This window comes from Staurois parvus, unplaced genomic scaffold (genome assembly GCF_062004578.1).
Source record: "Staurois parvus isolate SC_StPar_1 unplaced genomic scaffold, SC_StPar_1.0 ptg000195l, whole genome shotgun sequence".
NCBI lineage: Eukaryota > Metazoa > Chordata > Amphibia > Anura > Ranidae > Staurois > Staurois parvus.
Genome location: NW_028317991.1, coordinates 906,305 through 924,672, shown reverse-complemented (window position 1 = coordinate 924,672; position 18,368 = coordinate 906,305). Strand labels below are relative to the sequence as shown.

Below are 18,368 nucleotides of genomic sequence, written 5' to 3'. Positions count from 1 at the left end.
GCACGACTACAGGGGGTCCCAAATCTTCCAGACCTTCCTAGCAGCAAAAAGGGTTAAATGGAACTTCAAAAACTTTGTGGCAGTGAAACAGTGACAAGGATTCGAGAATCTAACTTTGTTTCACTTTTGCTTCTATACTGGGGAGGGGGGGGTCTACACTGAGGGGTCTGTATTGGGAGTGAATGTCCTGAGGGGTCTATACTAGAGAAGGGGGTCTGTACTAGGGAGGGGGGTCTTTACTGAGGGGTCTGTATTGGGAGTGAATGTCCTGAGGCGTCTATACTAGAGAGGGGGTCTGTACTGGGGAGAGGGGTCTACACTGAGGGGTCCGTATTGGGAGAGAATGTCCTGTGGGGTCTATACTAGAGTAGGGGTCTGTACTGGGGAGAGGGGTCTACACTGAGGGGTCCGTATTGGGAGAGAATGTCCTGTGGGGTCTATACTAGAGTAGGGGTCTGTACTGGGGAGATGAGTCTGTACTGAGGGGTCTGTATTGGGAGTGAATGTCTTGTGGTGTCTATACTAGAGTAGGGGTCTGTACTGGGGAGGGGAGTTTGTACTGAGGGGTCTGTACTTTGGAAGGTCCAGAAACAATGCACTGGAAATAGTTACAAATCTTCCAGACCTTCCTAGCAGCAAAAAGGGTTAAATATGGAACTTCAAAAACTTTGTGGCAGTGAAACAGTGACAAGGATTCGAGAATCTAACTTTGTTTCACTTTTGCTTCTGTACTGGGGAGGGGGGGGGGGTCTACACTGAGGGGTCTGTATTGGGAGTGAATGTCCTGAGGGGTCTATACTAGAGAAGGGGGTCTGTACTAGGGAGGGGGGTCTTTACTGAGGGGTCTGTATTGGGAGTGAATGTCCTGAGGGGTCTATACTAGAGAAGGGGGTTTGACTGGGGAGGGAGTGGCAGTGAAACAGTGACAGAGATTTTTGAGAATCTAACTTTGTTTCACTTTTGCTTCCAGGAAGAAAAGACCGCATAGAAGTGGGAGGAAGAGCAGCATGGTCCTATAAAAGGCATCAGGTCAGAAGCCAGTCCTCATTCTGCACTGAGATTCCGGAGCGGTGTACGGCGGTGAGTACCAGTCCCACGTAGGCAGGGCACTGTAACAGATGTACAGTCAGTGATCAGCACTGTTGCTTTGGTATGATGACAGGTAGGACATATTAGCTTTTGGGACAGCGGAGAGCAATGATGATTTGCAAAGTGTAGTAGCAATTAATCACATTTCTCTCCTTATCAGAGCCAAGCGGTAATGACAATGAAAGATTTTTTCTGATTGACTGCTAAGGGTATCCATAATTCTGAGTGGTATTTTTTTTAACCTAACCCAGATATAAATAATATAACTCACATTGCATGAAATTTGTTTTTAAATTTACCCCCACAGGGATGCACCGGTGTTTTGTGCAATCTTGATGATGTTAATTGGGATGCAGTGGATGCACGGACACAGCTGCTGCTCCCAATTTGACATCGGTGTGGGTACGGGTGCTTGTGGGTGCATGTCCCATCACACTGTGTGAGTTCAGGGACATGCACGTGCACCCAGGTCTGTGGATAAAGGGGTACCGCATGTCCTCCTGTATGGGGCACAGGCCAGCAGGGGGGCCCAGGTAACTGGGTGAATTGGATGTGGGCAGGGAGGGTGATCACAGTGCTGGGGGGAAATTACTGGAACCAATCCCCTGTACGGCTCTGAGGCTGAAAGCTGGTTTCTTCTCTCTCCCGCTGGCTTTCAGCTGCTGCAGAGAGAGCCATACAGGGGATCGGTTCCAGTGCAACCATCACCCTCCCTATGCACTATACATTTCCCCCTGCTGCCCAGCACCCCCCCCCCCCCCCCCGTGTGCTGCCGGCCTCCCTCCTCTCTTTTTCATTTTCAGCACATAGTAGGATCCTTCAGGATATGTCACATTTACCAGCCCCTTTCCTGAATGAACACAATGAATGTTCAGTACCAATCACTCACTGTGTTAATTCATAACTGAATCATTGTAAACTGTGTTTTTTTTTGGGGGGTGGGGCTGTCAAGTTCGCTGTATGGGGCCCCGTGGTTTCTAACAGCAGCCCTGTGCACACCCACATGCACCCGCACCCACATAGATGTCAATTTGGGAGCAGCGGTTGTGTCTGTGTAGCCACTGCATCCAAACTGACATCGTTGGAACTGCCTGCCTAGAACACTTGTGCATCCCCATGTGGGTAAACACTTTCTATGGGCATTTTTGTACTTCCCTTGTGAATGAGTCCTACGTGTTTCACATATTATAATTGTAAAAGCTGTGCACATGCTGATCATCTGTGATATACTGTATGCGCTTGTATCTCTTTTACTGTGTTCTAATTCTTCCTTAGGCTCAAATCATGATGTGTATTCCTCCTGAGATGTGGAGTTGTACTGAGCCTCCCCTGTGTATGTGGCTGTGGGCGCCATCTTGGGCTGTGCAGAATGAAAGCTCAGCTTTTTAGATAATTTTGACTTGCCGCTGTGTGCCCCTGTAGTGTGATTTGCTGTGATTAATTGCATGCTGCGATTTTGCTGTAGGTGACAGGTCCTCTTTATATATGGCACAACTCCTCTTGCTCTTGAAGAGTTAAACAAATTTTCGATTCATGATTAAATCCTGCTCTGTAACAAACATCAAATTCATTCGATTTCAATCCTCACACATTTTCTTCTTATCAGGTCTGCATACTCGAAAATGGAAGCTGGTGTGTTTACCTCTGATGTGTCCCATGTAGCGGAAGGTAAGATGTTCTATGCACCAGGGATATGTTTGGAAGGGCATTTGTACACGATTCCAAGAACTAAAATGTAATATATTGGAGCTTAGCAGGCAATAGATATGGTGGCTGTACTAGTTTTACTTTTTATATATTTTATTTCAGGTACTTATATAGCGCCGTCAATTTCTGCAGCGCTTTACATATATATTGTACATTCACATCAGTCCCTAACCCTCAAGCGGTGTACAATCTAAGGTCCCTAACTCACATTCATACATACACATACTAGGGACAATTTACCTACCAGCATGTCTTGGAAGAAACTGGAGCACCTGGAGGAAGCCCACGCAGGGAGAGGGAGAACATGCAAACTCCAGGCGGGTGGTGCCGTGGTTGGGATTTGAACCAATGACCCTAGTACTGCCAGGTAGAAGTGCTAACCATTTAGCCACTGTGCTGCCCTTTTTCCTTTGGTTTCACCTGGAAATTCTGTCAGTAACACATTTCCTGTCCTAGGGTGACAACGCTCACTCTGCTCACTCATCATACTGCCCTAGTACCCAACCTGCAACATGAGGGCCACATGTGGCCCTTTGGTACTTGCTGTGCGGATCTCAGAAACAACCAGGCAGTAGTCACTGTTTTTCTTGCCTGATTATTCAGAGCTGGAATTTTCTAGCTAAATGGATTGGTTTATTTTGTCCTCATCTGGCTATCATATTATTTTAAGTTGTGCACTAGGGGGCAGAGGGGGTGCAGGAAAACCCAGATTTAGCTGCCTGTTTTTACCAACCCTTGACTGCAAGTCCAAATGAACCCTAATGCAGGCTATACATGGTTTTGAATTACAAACAAATTTTCTTTAATTTTGTGCGTTTTGTAATCCAATGGTGCAATGTGTCCAAATTTGACCAACCAAGCCTTTCATTTCACCTCATATTGCTACAGAAAAGAATTTTCATGGCCAACTATTTTCTTTTCTTTCCAGGTCACAGCTCATGCTCATTTCTTTTTCAATTACATTTCTTGCACGATTCTCCCATCATTGTATAGAAATTTGTTTGTTTTTCAAAAAACTTCCAACACGCCCAATCACTCAATTTCGGTGGTCACTCGAAAATTGGCCATTGCTGTGGCCCACTGCTGGTGCAATTCAAAAGAAAATTCTTAGAAAAGATTTTTGAAAGAAAATGTGTTCGGAATTCAACCCATGTATGGCCGGCTTAAGTCCCCATCCATACAGGTGAACTACAGCATACACCCGTGTGGGAGCTCCGTCTTCCCTGTACAGTGTTCCCCGGTGTATCCCAGCTGCTCCTGATTTGAAAGCCATGCGGGTGCCCAGACAGTGTGCGTTCGGAGTCATGCACCTTCACAGCTGTCAAATTGGGGTATGACCGTTAGATATCACTGACATTACAGGCCCTTTACAAATCCCCACTTCTGCTAGGGAATGGTGGGGTCCAGGGATCGCACAACATGAACCAAAGGGCTACATGTGGAAGGGTGAGCGCTAAGGATATAGGAGATAAGAAAAATAAAAAAAATTAAAACCAGCAGCTAAAAATACTTTTGCTCCTGACTTTTACGATAAGGAAACTTACCTGTCCGGGTGTCTGGCGATGTCCACCTCTAGGCCGATTTCCATACTTGGCTTTGGGTGCAGGCGCTGGCATCTTAACTAAGGGAAACCGGCAGTGAAACCTTCCAGCTTCACAGCCGGTTTCCTACTGCACATGCTGATCTTTATGATTGGTCCCGCAGTCTTCTGGGACCTGTGGTGTGTGACAGAAGGCTGTTTGGGGGGGCGGGGGGGGGAGGAGGGGCCAGAGATTGCCTCACCGAACTCAGCTGGAAGTGGGAGCGGGTACCTGTCAAACCAGGTACCCACTCTCCCCCTCCACTTCAAAAAGTGCCAAATGTGGCAGTGGAGGGGGGTAGGATGCCAACAAGCGGAACCATTTTGGTTGGAGTTTTGCTTTAACTTGAACAAGCAGGTTATGAAGTTATAAATGAATAATATAATAGAATATAATATAATAGAAGAAGGTAAATTGGGAGGGAGCGGGGACAGGGTGGAAGGGGGGTTTAATATTAGGCAGTTATGCATATATATGCATAATGTTTTTCCAGTATTTCCTGGCAGAGAACTGGCAGACTATAAACCAGCAGTCACTAAATGGCAGACCGCGGTCTGCAAACGGCCCCAGCAGCGCTGCCGCCCGGAACGCCAGCCCAACAGCCTGCAATGACAGATCTGCCGCTGACAGGGCGGTGCACCCACCCCTTTCAGCTCACTGTCTCTCCGGCTCCCGCTCCCTGCCTGTACACAAGCGTTCAGCGAGGATCCCGGCACAGATACTGTCTACCCTCAAGGTAGGGTGTAGTCTTACAGGGGCACGCTGATGGGCACATTGAATGTTAAGGGCACTCTGATGGGCACATTGAATGTTAAGGGGCACTCTGATGGGCACATTGAATGTTAAGGGGCCCTCTGATGGGCACATTGAATGTTAAAGGGCACTCTGATGGGCACATTGAATGTTAAGGGGCCCTCTGATGGGCACATTGAATGTTAACCCCTTGACGCCGACGTAACACAAATATGCGGCCTCACGGACCTGGGCTTTTTTCCGTGGGGCCGCATATTTGCGTACCTGTCTTTGTGTTGGGAGCGCGCCCCTCAGCGCGCTCCCAGCACCGAGACCGCGGTGTCACTGAGAGCAACGGGTCCCGTTCTAACGATCGGGACCCGGGACTCCCGGTCCCGGGTCACATGATCGCTGTGATAGCCTCTGATTGGCTATCACAGTGATCAGTCACTGTGCAGCCCGGCCCCCTTGTTTTTTTTCTCTCTCTCTCTATGAATGGAAAAGAGAGATACATTGTATCTCTCGAACTCCTGTCAGAGAGAAGAAAAAAAAAGTTTGTAAAAAAAAAAAAAAAAAGATAAATAAATATTAAAAAAATAAAAGAAAAAAAAATACCTAGATCAAGGTTTGATCTAGTTCAGTGCCAGGGTTAGTGTTTAGGTCAGGGTCAAGGTCAAAGGTCAAGGTCAGGATTTAAAAAAAAATTGGTATCAGTGTCAGTTAGTGTTAATGTCAGTGTCAGTTAGTGTTAGTGTGTTTTAGGTAAAAAAAAAAAAAAAAGACAAAAACAAAATGCGCACTATGGTTTCTGGGCTGTACTACGGGTACAAACAACAAATAACATACACATATATGGTATCGCTGCGATCGTCAAGAGCTGGAGAATTTATTTTGGGTTGCTCTTTGGTGGTAGGTTATGGTCATAACAAGAAACACATAGCTAAATAAAAAAAAAAGGATTTTTTTTACTATTTTTGGCCAGTTTTCCTTTGATAATAAAACAAAAATTAGGAGATATCCATTACCATTTACCACCAAATGAAAGCCCAATTTGTCCTGAAAAAATCAAGGTATAATCCACTTGGATGTGCAAAGTAGTTGTGATGATATGTACAGTTTTGCTATCACATGTCAACGGTGCAGAATTGTGTTTAGGCCTTTAGATTTGTTTTACCCTTAGGCGTGAAGGGGTTAAAGGACACTCTGATGGGCACATTGAATGTTAAAGGGCACTCTGATGGGCACATTGAATGTTAAGGGGCACTCTGATGGGCACATTGAATGTTAAAGGGCACTCTGATGGGCACATTGAATGTTAAAGGGCACTCTGATGGGCACAACATAGAATGTGCCCATCAGACTGCCCCTTAACTTAAAATGTGCCCATCAGAGTGCCCCTTATTATAAATGTGCCCACCAGAGTGCCCCTTAACTTAAAATGTGCCCATCAGAGAGCTCAACTCGATATTACACTTTTGGGATGAAAAGGTGATCCTTCTTGTCCGACATCAGTGCCTGACCTCACAAATGTACTTCTGGAAGAATGGTCAAACCTTCCCATAGACACCCTCCTAAACCTTGTGGACGGCCTTCCCAGAAGAGTTGAAGCTGTTATGTGCTTTTGTATGTTAATATTGAATTATTCAGTTCTGTATTTATTCTGTAGGTCTGTTAATAATGTTCAATAAAAGGGACGTGCCTCTAAGCCAAATCTTTTTCCGTTTCTATAGTACACTCTCAACAATAAAATATACTGTCCAGAAGGCTCATCCTATAAGACTTGTTTCACATACAAATCTGTTTCCATTAATATATTTTTCCATTATGTGAAATTTCTGATTTTTCAGATAGTATCTCAAATGCAACAAGAGGGATCTATCAAGCTTCCATGGTAAGTAAACTTATAACTTCAAATCAGCTTTTAGTGTGGGTCACATATTATTGCCAAATTAGTTTTTATTACGGTATATATAGAGTTGCATCATCCCAGGCTTAGGTATCCCACTGACATGTCATGTTTTTTACATTTTAGACTGTGGTGCCTTGAGATTTTGTATACATTAAGGGCCAGTTCACACCACATGCAAAAATGCATTGATAGTAGGTTACATGGTTTTCAATGGCATAGTTCACACTAGTTCACACTAGTCAGTTCCAGAAAAAAAAGTAGAACATGCTAAATTTTTTTCTGCACTGAACTGAACTTCTATAGGTACAAGGTTTTTTTTTACCTTAATGCATTCTGTGCTTTAGGGTCAAAAAACTTTCGTATGCTACCCTGTGGCAATCTCGGATTCCCATAGGCTTTTCTATACCCAATTAACCAATGTATTTAACCATGTTTGTATAGATCGGTGACACCTCAGTATACAGATTCTTACTGGCCAGTGTGGTTATTGTACAGTATGCAATGATGTACCCCTCTGTGGAATTTTCTTTTTTTTTTTTGAAACTATGCCTTGCAGTGACTTGAAACGTACCCTCAACATTTGTATGAAGTCAGTGTTATTCTTGTTATCTGTTGTAATACTTTAAAAGAAAAACAACAAAAACTTCAGTATGCAACTCCCCCCATTTTCACCTGACTGGCATCCAATTGGATTGGATTGGATGTTGGCAGGTGTAAAAAGAAACATGTCAGTTTACACCCACACTCCATAGAGAACAATAGAGGGTCCGATCGGGTCCACCTGAAAAACTGTCAGGCGGACCCGGTCGGTTGGCTTATGTGAAAGGGGCCTAAGTTAATAAACAACGTATCAATGTGGAAATACAGTATTCTGCCATTAGCTTAGGCTTATGTAAATCATTTATAACATGTAGGGAGATTATTTTGTGAAAGAAAGCACACTAGAATGTTTCGGTAGCTTCACAATATTTAACACATTCAGTAAATAGGGGGTGTTTTTAGGGAATTGACTAATTTTGAGCTAAATACGGGATGAGTGGGCTCTGGATTTTAAAGCAAAAATTCATACGATAGTGAATTGAACCCAGGGTTCACAAAGAGACAAAACCCAACACAGGTATAAAGTGCAGTAAACCCAAGAGAAGTGATACTGTACAGTGTCTAAACCAGGGGTGAGCAAACTTTTTGACTTGAGGGCCGCAATGGGTTTATATATTGGACCCGGGGGCCGGACCAAGAGTAGATAGTAATTCATCCCCCATATAGTAATTCATCCCCCATATAGTAATTCATCCCCCATAGTAATTCATCCCCCATATAGTAATTCATCTACCATAGTAATTCATCCCCCATAGTAATTAATCCCCCATATAGTAATTCATCCCCCATAGTAATTCATCCCCCATAGTAATTCATCCCCCATATAGTAATTCATCCCCCATATAGTAATTCATCCCCCATAGTAATTCATCCCCCATATAGTAATTCATCCCCCATAGTAATTCATCCCCCATATAGTAATTCATCCCCCATAGTAATTCATCCCCCCTATAGTAATTCATTCCCCATATTAATTCATCCCCCATATTAATTCATCCCTCATATAGTATTTCATCCCCCACAGTACTATTCCCCCCAAGTAGTAAGCCAAGTCCCCCCTGTGTCAATTCACTTACCTTTGCTCCGCGCATTCCTCTCGCCGTGTTCCCGCGCCTACCCGGTCTTCAGGGCGGACTGTGAGAGGAGCCTAGCTCCCTTCACGTTCGTCACGCTGCCCCGCCTACACACATCCTGACAGCCAATGTTTGCCTGCCCTGGCTGTGTTTTTTTTTATCACGCTCCGCGGGCCGGATTAAAAGGTCCGCCGGGCCGTATACGGCCCGCGGGCCGTAGTTTGCCCATTGCTGGTCTAAACTTACAGAATAAGGACAGATACTGAGAATTACACCCAGAATATAGAATGATAATACTCGTCATCTGTACATTATTGTGGCACTATTCTCGCAAGGGCAGATGGAATTGGTTTGGGTCTCCCTAAGCTTTGCACAGCCAGGCAACGCACATTTCCATACTTTGCACACTGGAATCAATGAACAGTGCTTGAGCTTGGTTTTGTGGTTTTTATTAAGTAAATAAACTTGGATGGGGTCTAGGGGTATATGGGATGCCCAAGGAACTGTAGAATTTGAGGACAACTCCTTAACAACTATGTACAAAGATTTGGATTAGCAACAGTCTTTACTTTAAGAGCACCAATGGCCCTTAGGTGCACCTCCTCAAACTCCAGATGATTCCTTCTCTTCACACAGCTCCCTGAGGGTATCCCTGAGGGGGCCCAAGAGCTGTTAGTTTAGAACAGTCCCAGATGAGAAGCTAGTCGGGTCTTGCACTTGACTGCCCTCTCCCCTTATTCAGCCCAAGGGGTGTAAGGGTACTCACATTGTCCTCTCCTGGTGGATTGGTGGCTGCCTTCAGGCTTTACACTGGGCTGGCTCCTTCCCTGCTACACTGGCTGTCCTCTCCTGGAGACATTGAGGCAGTGGTGGTCATCTTCTCCAGCGACCTGCCTGTAGGTAGGCTCCCCTCCCAGACTCCACACGTCAGCTTTCCTCAATCTATCTTCCACCCAACATGTCACACCTCCTCCTAGGCTCTGCCACATTTAAGGATTGCCCTGGTCACCATGCCCAGCCTCCTGCCAGGGGATTGGCTAGAGTCCCTCAAACATGCATATCTGGGCCTTCTCCCCTCCTCCACCAGAAAAATAAGAGCTTCTAGAAAGCTCTTATTTTTCTGGAAAGGTGGGAGGACTCCAAAATCCCTGACCTGTTACAGCCTCCCAGCCTGTCCTGAGGTACCTTACTACCTCACTCCCCAGGCCAACTCATTCCAGGTTTCTACTCAGCCTCTGTCCAACAAAAACTACCTAGCAAACCTGGAGGGCGTTCCATGATAAATACAGAAAAGGAAGACACAATGCTAAATCTAAAGGACAAAACTCTATTGAGTTAATAAATAAAGTTCTGTGTGAGAATGAGGGCGCTGTGGCCTGTACAGTGTGAATCAGTGATTTGTTTATGTGGCTGGAGCCACCTGAAGCTGTGTTACACTTTGGGGATGCAGCAGCTGTATGAACACAGCCGCAAGTCCTGATTTGACAGGTATGTGGGCACAGATATACAACCCTGAACACAGACACTGTGCATTTGGGGTCACTCTGTAATCTGTAGCTGTGTTTGTACAGCCGCTGTATCCCCTTAGAGCACAGGTGTTAAACACAAAGCCTGCAGGCTGAATCTGGCCCTCCGGGCCATTTCATGTGGCCCTTGCACCTCTCCTTCAGGTACCCCCTTGTCTCCGCCCCCACCTTGTCTCTGCAGTCGGCAGCAGAGAGGGGAATCTAAATCCTGCACCTCTTGGTACAGCTGCACCACCCCCTCATCTCTGCCTCCCCTGGTATTAGCATTCAGCAGACTCTGGTAACTGCCTCCACTCCTCCTCTGGTCCTCCTCTAGACCCTGCACTTTCTGCTTTCCAGTTCTGCCCTCAAAGGGGGTGCACGGCAATGTTAGGGAGGGTGTGGGATTCTTGACATCTGATGTAATGGGAGCTGAGGTGCTCTGGACATCTAGTCATACAGACACAACTGACCCGTTTGAGGGCAACCATAATGCTGATACCGCCCACGATGAAATGGAGTTTGACACCCCTGCCTTAGAGTAACAGGTGGCTCCAGCCATGTGAACAATCTACTCATTCACACGGCCAGAGTACTTAGGGCTCATTAAAAACTAGTAATGCACCGATATATCAGTCCCTGAAAATTATCAGCTAAAAATAGGTTTATAGGCGTTTTATTAATAGAAATAAAAGGTGCCAATAATTAGTGGTGCAATGAAATGAAAATTCTGGTGCTGTAACCGAAACTTCAGGATGCACTTGGCCAAAAACTGAAACCAAAATGGACAGTTTTTAAAAAGTAATATATTTTTCAAACATAATTTTTTTGGAGTAAAATACACTTTATTGATTAAATCAAAGTGTCTCCCTATATCAGGGCCCCATTAGAGCGCCCCTTTATATCAGGGCCCCATTAGAGTGCCCCCTTACATCAGGGCCCCATGAGAGTGCCCCCTTACATCAGGGTCCCATGAGAGTGCCCCCTTACACCAGGGCCCCATCAGAGCGCCCCCATATATCAGGGCCCCATCAGAGTGCCCCCATATATCAGGGCCCTATCAGAGTGCCCCCTTATATCAAAGCCCCATCAGAGTGCCCCCTTATATCGGGGTCCCATCAGAGTGCCCCCTTATATCAGGGCCCCATCAGAGTGCCCCCTTATATCAGGGCCCCATCAGAGTGCCCCCTTATATCGGGGCCCCATCAGAATGCCCCCTTATATCAGAGCCCCATCAGAGTGCCCCCTTATATCAGGGCCCCATCAGAGTGCCCCCTTATATCAGAGCCCCATCAGAGTGCCCCCTTATATCAGGACCCATCAGCAGCGACCCCCCCTTACATCATATTTCCTCATCTGATGGGGATATCTGACATCCGATGGAGAACTGTGTGATGCATCATGATCAGCGCACTGGCACTGCAGTTATCCTGCCGCATCAAACCGCATACCAGCTGCTGCATTGCAACTCAGTGGCTGATGTGAACAAGCCCTTGCAGTCTTCCAGGTTGAATGATGTTGGGCTTCTATCTGATCTGATGGGGAAATTAACTGTTCAGTTAGTCATTGATTGTAAATTTGAGGCACCCCCTGCTCCCCCTTATTCTTATATATTTTCCCCAGGTACATAGGGAGGCCATACTGAACTGTCAGCTGCCTGTCATAGGCCAAAAAAAACACACAAGTCACCTGACAGCACCAAAGAGGCAACCTGTTTTTCTAAAAATGCGCTGCATAAATAAAACCGAACAAAGTAAATTAGAATCCTCACCATTTGTTTGCATTTTTTTTCTCAAGGCACAACCATATAATAGTTTGAAACAGGAATTTGACCATCAGATCCGCCCTTGTATTGATCTCATTGACTCACTGCGGGCGCTGGGGGTGGAGAAAGACCTGAGCTTGCCGGCGATCGCTGTCATTGGTGATCAGAGCTCTGGGAAGAGTTCCGTATTGGAGGCTTTGTCTGGAGTGTGTCTACCCAGAGGCAGCGGTAAGGCTTCCTTGTGTAATGTATTTATTATTTAATTATGTAAAAGTGTGTGTATATTTTTTATGTATACACACAGTGTATATTATTATTATACAGTATTTATAAAGCGCCAACAGTTCGCTCAGCGCTGTACATTACAAAGGGAGACAGAACATGTGACAGTACAATAACAATACAATGCGATACATGAGGGGTTAGAGGGCCCTGCTCCTTGGAGCTTATAATCTAGGTGGGAGGGGATAGTGGTACGGGAGGAGATAGCTGTGGGGGATGGAGTGGTAGGAAGAGTGGAGGAGATCGGCAATTAGCAGGGGGTGGGGTAGGCTTTCCTGAAGAGGTGGGTTTTCAGGGTGCGCCTAAAGGAGAGGAGAGTAGGTGATAGTCTGATGGATTGGGGTAGGGAGTTCCAGAGTATGGGTGATGCCCTGGAGAAATCCTGGAGACGGGCATGGGAGGAGGAGACCAGGGAACTAGAGAGAAGGAGGTCTTGTGAGCAGCAGGGAGTGCATGTTGGGTGGTACTTGGATATTAGGTCGGTGATGTAGTTCGGGGCAGTATGGTGGACAGCTTTGTACGTCAGTGTTAGGATTTTGAATTTGATCCGTTGGGCAATTGGAAGCCAGTGGAGAGATTGGCAGAGGGGGGTGGCGGAGATGGAGCGGTTGGTAAGGTGAATGAGTCTGGCTGCCGTGTTCAGGATTGACTGAAGGGGGGATAGCCAGCGGTGAGGCAGGCCAGTGAGGAGGGAGTTGCAGCAATCGAGTCGTGATATGATGAGGGAGTGGATGAGCTGTTTAGTGGTTTCTGGGGTTAGGAACGTGCGGATTTTGGCGATGTTGCGGAGGTGGAGTCTACATGAGTTAGTTAGTGATTGGACTTGGGGCTGGAAGGATAGGTTGGAGTCTAGAATGATACCAAGTAATCTGGCCTGCAGGGTGGGCCTGATAGTGGCCTTGTTGGACGTGATGGAGAAGTCAATGGGGGGTGGTGTGCGGACTGGGGGGAAGACTAGGAGCTAAGGTTTTGGAGAGGTTCAGTTTAAGGAAGTGGAGCGACATCCAGTCTGATATGTCGCTCAGTAGGTGTGGAGACTGAGGTGGTGAGGTGGGGAGTTGAGAGATAGATTTGTGTGTGGTCGGCATAGAGGTGCTAATTGAAGCCATGAGAGTGTATGAGTTGGCCAAGGGAGGAGGTGTAGATGGAGAAGAGAAGGGGCCCGAGGACGGAGCCCTGAGGGACCCCAACAGAGAGGGGGAGTGCGGGGGAGGTGGTAGCGTTAAAGGTAACGCTGAAGGATCGTTGTGATAGGTAGGATGAGAGCCAGGAGAGAGCGGAATCTCTGAGGCCGAGAGAGTGTAGTTTTTTGAGGAGGAGGGGGTGGTCGACTGTGTCGAAGGCCGCGGAGAGGTCAAGGAGTATATATATATATATAAAATCATATTTTTTAAACTTTTTTTCTAATAATATAACTGTATCAGGTAATTACAGTATTAAACAGTGGCCTCTGCAAGCTGAAATATTTTCTTTCTGAATCAAGTCTTAGCTTGCACGTGATAATTATATCATAGCTGGCATAGTGATCACATATTCAGGAACCATTCTGATTGGTCACGGATTGCTAGTAGTTACTGAAGTTGGGTTTGACAGTTGACAGCTATGCAAAATGTCAGCATGCAGCTCTCTAAGGGAGGATGTAGTGTATCTTCTGTATGGGGTATTGTGCAGAGGAAGATTAATCTCCAGACCAGGGGCGGACTGACAACTCATGGGGCCCCCGGGCAATAGGGGATTATGGGGCCCCTGTGTCCTCACCCACACTCAAACCACACCCAAAAGAGCCTATGAAAGGTACCATGGGCATCTCATGGGGCCCTCTGCTGACCCCGGGTCCTTGGGCAGTGCCCGAGAGCCCAAATAGTCAGTCTGCCCCTGCTCCAGACTCCAAACGTCTCTTTTTTTAAGATTTAATTAAAGAGGTGAGGGTTTGGAACCACTGTAAAGATTTTATTGCTGTCTGTTTCCGCTGGTAGGGAGATTTCCTCTGTTTAATTGACCTGATCAGAAATATCAGGGGGAAAGAAGATGATGGGAAATCAAAATGTTTGAGTTGCCACCAGGACAGGAATGAAGTGGCATTCTTCCATTGGGGACACTTGTTCCTGTGACAAGGAGGGAAGTCCTTTTAGCAGGACACAGATGGCAAATAAAAAAACTGACAGTGGTTTTAACCTCCTCTACTCTTATCAAAAAAGAAATGAAAAGATTTGTATAAGATTTTATACTGTATATACTTTAATTGACTTCCACCAAAACTGGACCCAAGAGTGTTTTCCTCTGTACAGAAATGCCCATACTTGGCTGGTACCTTAGATCCATGTTCTCAATAAACCTACAACAGATAAAAGTCTTCAGCATTGGACACTTCTGGGTGTGTCAGAAGCCTCTGTCCTCCCATTGTGTGCTGTGACGTAGCAGCCGGTGGGAGGAACCACAGCACACAGCAGGAGAGGCAAGCATTCAACATAGCCAGACATTCTGAATGTTTAAAGTGGTTCTAAAGGCAGGAGGTTCATTCTATGCATTAGGTTAAAAAAAAAAACTTCCACTGTCTCTGCTTTTCCTTTTCCCCCAAAACATTTACCTGACACCTCTCTCAATCCGTCACGGCTCTGCTCTCTTTCCTGCATTCACGTGCTTAGCTGAGAGCAATGGGAGCCATTGGTTCCTGCTACTGTCAAACCCAGTGAGGAGAGGGCCAGGGATGGGACCGAGCCACACTGTGTGTGTCTATAGATGTACACAGCCCAGCTTGGGATCAAGCAGGCACTTGGAGAAGAGGAGGAGCCAAGAGCCCCAGCGGTTGACCCTAGAAGAGGAGGTTCGGGGCCACTCTGTCTAACACTACTTCACACAGCAGGTAAGAATAACAAGTTTGTTATTTTAATTAAAACAGAAAAATAGCTTTACGATGTTTGGCTGGTGTAGTTGAAGAAGGCAAAGATTAGAGTCTCAGCAGGAAGATTGGTAAGTATTATTACTCTCTGCTCTCCTGAGTTGTTCACTGTGTGGCCATTTTTGTTTCTCTACAGCAAAGGTCTCCGAACCTTCGAGACAAAGGGCCAGTTTACTGTCCTTCAGACTTTAGGGGGGCCGGACTGGGGCCATTTGGAGAAGAAAAGGTCCCATCGTCAGTGAGAAAAAACAATGCCCCCTCGTTGGTGTCACTGGGAGGAATTGTGCGCCATTGTTGGTGTCATTGAGCTCCATTAAATAAATAAATAAACTCACTATAAACACCCCCAAGAAAAGTCACACTTTCACCCTTGAAAGCATTGAGCTCCATTGTTGGTGTCATTGGGAGAAATCGTGCCTCGTTGTTTGTGTCATTGGGAGGAACTGTGCCGCTTCATTGGTGTCAGTTATTATGTCGTATTTTGTGGCTGAAATAGTGCCCCAAGGGCCAGGTAAAAGCAAGCAAAGGGCCGCAGTTTGGAGACCACTGCTCTACAGCCTTTGCAGAATGTATTAATGGCTCAGTACAGCTCCTAATGTGTATACAACTTTGTAGACTCGTGGAGGCCCCCAAGCAGCAGGCATGCACTGCAAGTCCCTGGTCATACTGGATGCGAATTGGCAAGCGATTTGCAAGCCATGCGACTTGCAAATCGCATGCCAAGTCGCACCCTATTGTCCGCAATTAGAGTCATATTAGTTATATCGCTGCGGTTCTGACTTGGTTGGAGCCGCACTGATTTCTAAAGGTGTATATGCACTACTTTTGGTGCGATTTGCACAGACATCTGTGTCAAATGTCTTGCAAATCGCACCTGAAATCACTGTAAGTCGCACGATTTCAAGGTCGGGTTTGATGTGACCGGGGTGTTAGGGCTCATTTACATTTGCTTTAAAACATGGCATTGAACACGGTTTTTTAAAGCACTCTGAACGCCAATCAAAGCCCATGTCACTAAATAAAATGGTTGGCTCACAGTCCTGTGTACATGTTGTGTTTGCTTTGCTTCAAAAATGATGCCCCATGTCACTTTCTTGGTGCTTCAAAGCGTCTTTTACCCCTTTACGCCGGCTGCACACAAATGTGCGGCCTCCCAGCGTCTGGGTGTAGACGCCGAGCGGCCGCACATTTGCGTTCATGTAAGAAAAAACATATGTGCTGAGAGCGCGCGCCCTGCGCACTCCCAGCACACATGTTCGGTACTCACGGAAAGGTCCCGGTCTGCTCTTTCGATCGGGACCTTTCCCGATCATGTGACGACGCGTCACGGTGGTCACATGATGCCTAAACCACGCCCCTCCCGGCGTCTGAAACTCCTAAAGGGCCGGGAGTCGCCAGCGGGAAGGGGTTAATGCCTCCATAGAAGTCTGTGACAAAGCTCATTTACAGCACCTGCAGCTTTTAAGCTTTGTTTTGGAGGTATTGCAAGTATGAGATATCAACACACACAGGTCATCTGCCAAACTTCATTAAAGCTTCCAAAAAGCACCACCGAAGCATCAAAAACACATAAAAAAAGCAGTAGGTGTTTTAATGTATGTTGAAGTCAAACCAGCCCTAAGGGCTCATATACACTTGCGAATGGGGGCAGTAAAAACATATAGTTGAGCAGCATTTTTACCACCCCGCGACCACCCCCTATTAAGATCCAAAGGCAGGGGTGTACATATGCTGTGGCAAAAATGATCCCCCCTGTCGCTGTACTACTGTTAAATGCCTCTGAAATGCAATCCAGCATTGAATTTGCTTTTCAGAGGTGCGGCAGCCCTTGCCGCATATGTATATATAACCCAAGAGCTGGACACAGGCACAACTTTGTTGCAAAGCTGTGTAGTGCTGGTCAGGGAACATGATGAAGAAATAAGGAATGCGGCTGAAAGTAAGTATTTGGGTATGAGGCTCAGATGGGTAGGGGATCATTTAAAAGGACATCCTAAAGCAATATTATACCCAAAGGCAAACATTTATTATATTGCAGCTTACCAATTCTTAGATGTGATGGCTGCATTAGTTTTCTTTCTAAGGCTTTCTTTTTATTTTTACCTGGTGATCTTGCTAGTAAGTCTGTTGTTTTTCAACAGAACAAGCTCTCCTGCAGATGTAGTTGAGAAAAACCACTTACCACTAATAGGAGTGCTTACAACGATCAGCTTTTATTTATTTATGTAAAATCTTTATTTCAAAAGAAACAAATATGTATGCTGTAACTGCTTAAAAAGTGTGAGCTAGAGTTTGGCTTCAATTTGTTAGTGAATTTAAATCTGCTAATCCATCTAACACTTCCCTCCCCCCAGACTGACAATGCTGGGGGCACTCTAATACAGGATAGGTGTGTTACCTATTGTAAAGCTTAGGGAGGAAATGCTCAGCATAGAAACTTACTGAAAAGTGAGCATGTGCAGAGTTGCCCCTACAGCTGCAAAATCCCTAGCTGAATTGGGGGCATGAACAGAAGGTGGAGATGGTGCGCAGCAGGATCAACCAGGTTTTTTTGCAGAATACAGTATTTATTGAAAGTTTTCTTTATGATGTGGGTTTAGTGACACTTTAAAATAGAAAACTGATGCAGCCACATCTAATGATTAGTAAGCTCAGTGTATTACATTTTTGGTTTTGGGTTAATACCACCTTAACTAAAGATAAGCTTTTCATTTAATCTTAATTCTTAAACTCCACTGTAACCCCCTCCCCCCACCCCAAAAAAAAAAAGGCCAACATGCAGGTGTAGCTAACATGCTTGCAACTAGGTGGCTATTTCCCCAAAGTAGTATAGTAAAGGGAAAGTGGTAATTGGGTGTTAGGTCCCTTTTAAAGAAAATCTTTTTCTAGTGCTGTAATGGGAGGAGTTAGTGTCCATATAAATGCCAGTGTAGGAGGGGCCTGATCTCAGACTGAGCATGGGATCCAAACACCCCAGAGCTGCTAGGATGTAATCAGCTACTGTCCAAGGGCCCTCTATAGAGCTGAAGTCCTAGACGAGGTGGTACAGAACTTAGTAGGAAAAGTTCTAATCGCCCTGGCTTCTCTGACTTTCCTCTTTGTGTCTAGAGCGGGGTGCAAAAGGCCTTGTAGACCGGGTCAGAGTCCTCTGATGTGAGTACTAGTAAAGCTTGGTAACAAGTGGGCCATCTGGGAGTGTGTCTGGTTGGGCAGATCTATGGAAAGGG

General features: G+C 45.9%; 1 protein-coding gene across 1 annotated transcript in view; it reads left to right on the top strand.

Moving 5' to 3' along the window:
• Positions 1-971: 971 nt before the first annotated feature.
• Positions 972-18,368, top strand: part of LOC149461648 (interferon-induced GTP-binding protein Mx1-like) — a 95,014-nt gene continuing 77,617 nt past the window's right edge. The window contains exons 1-4 of the mRNA XM_089677880.1: positions 972-1,080; positions 2,696-2,757; positions 6,956-6,999; positions 11,993-12,188. Of these exons, the coding sequence (XP_089534006.1) occupies positions 2,712-2,757; positions 6,956-6,999; positions 11,993-12,188 (286 nt within the window). The 5' untranslated portion in view covers positions 972-1,080; positions 2,696-2,711. The remainder of the gene's footprint in view (positions 1,081-2,695; positions 2,758-6,955; positions 7,000-11,992; positions 12,189-18,368) is intronic.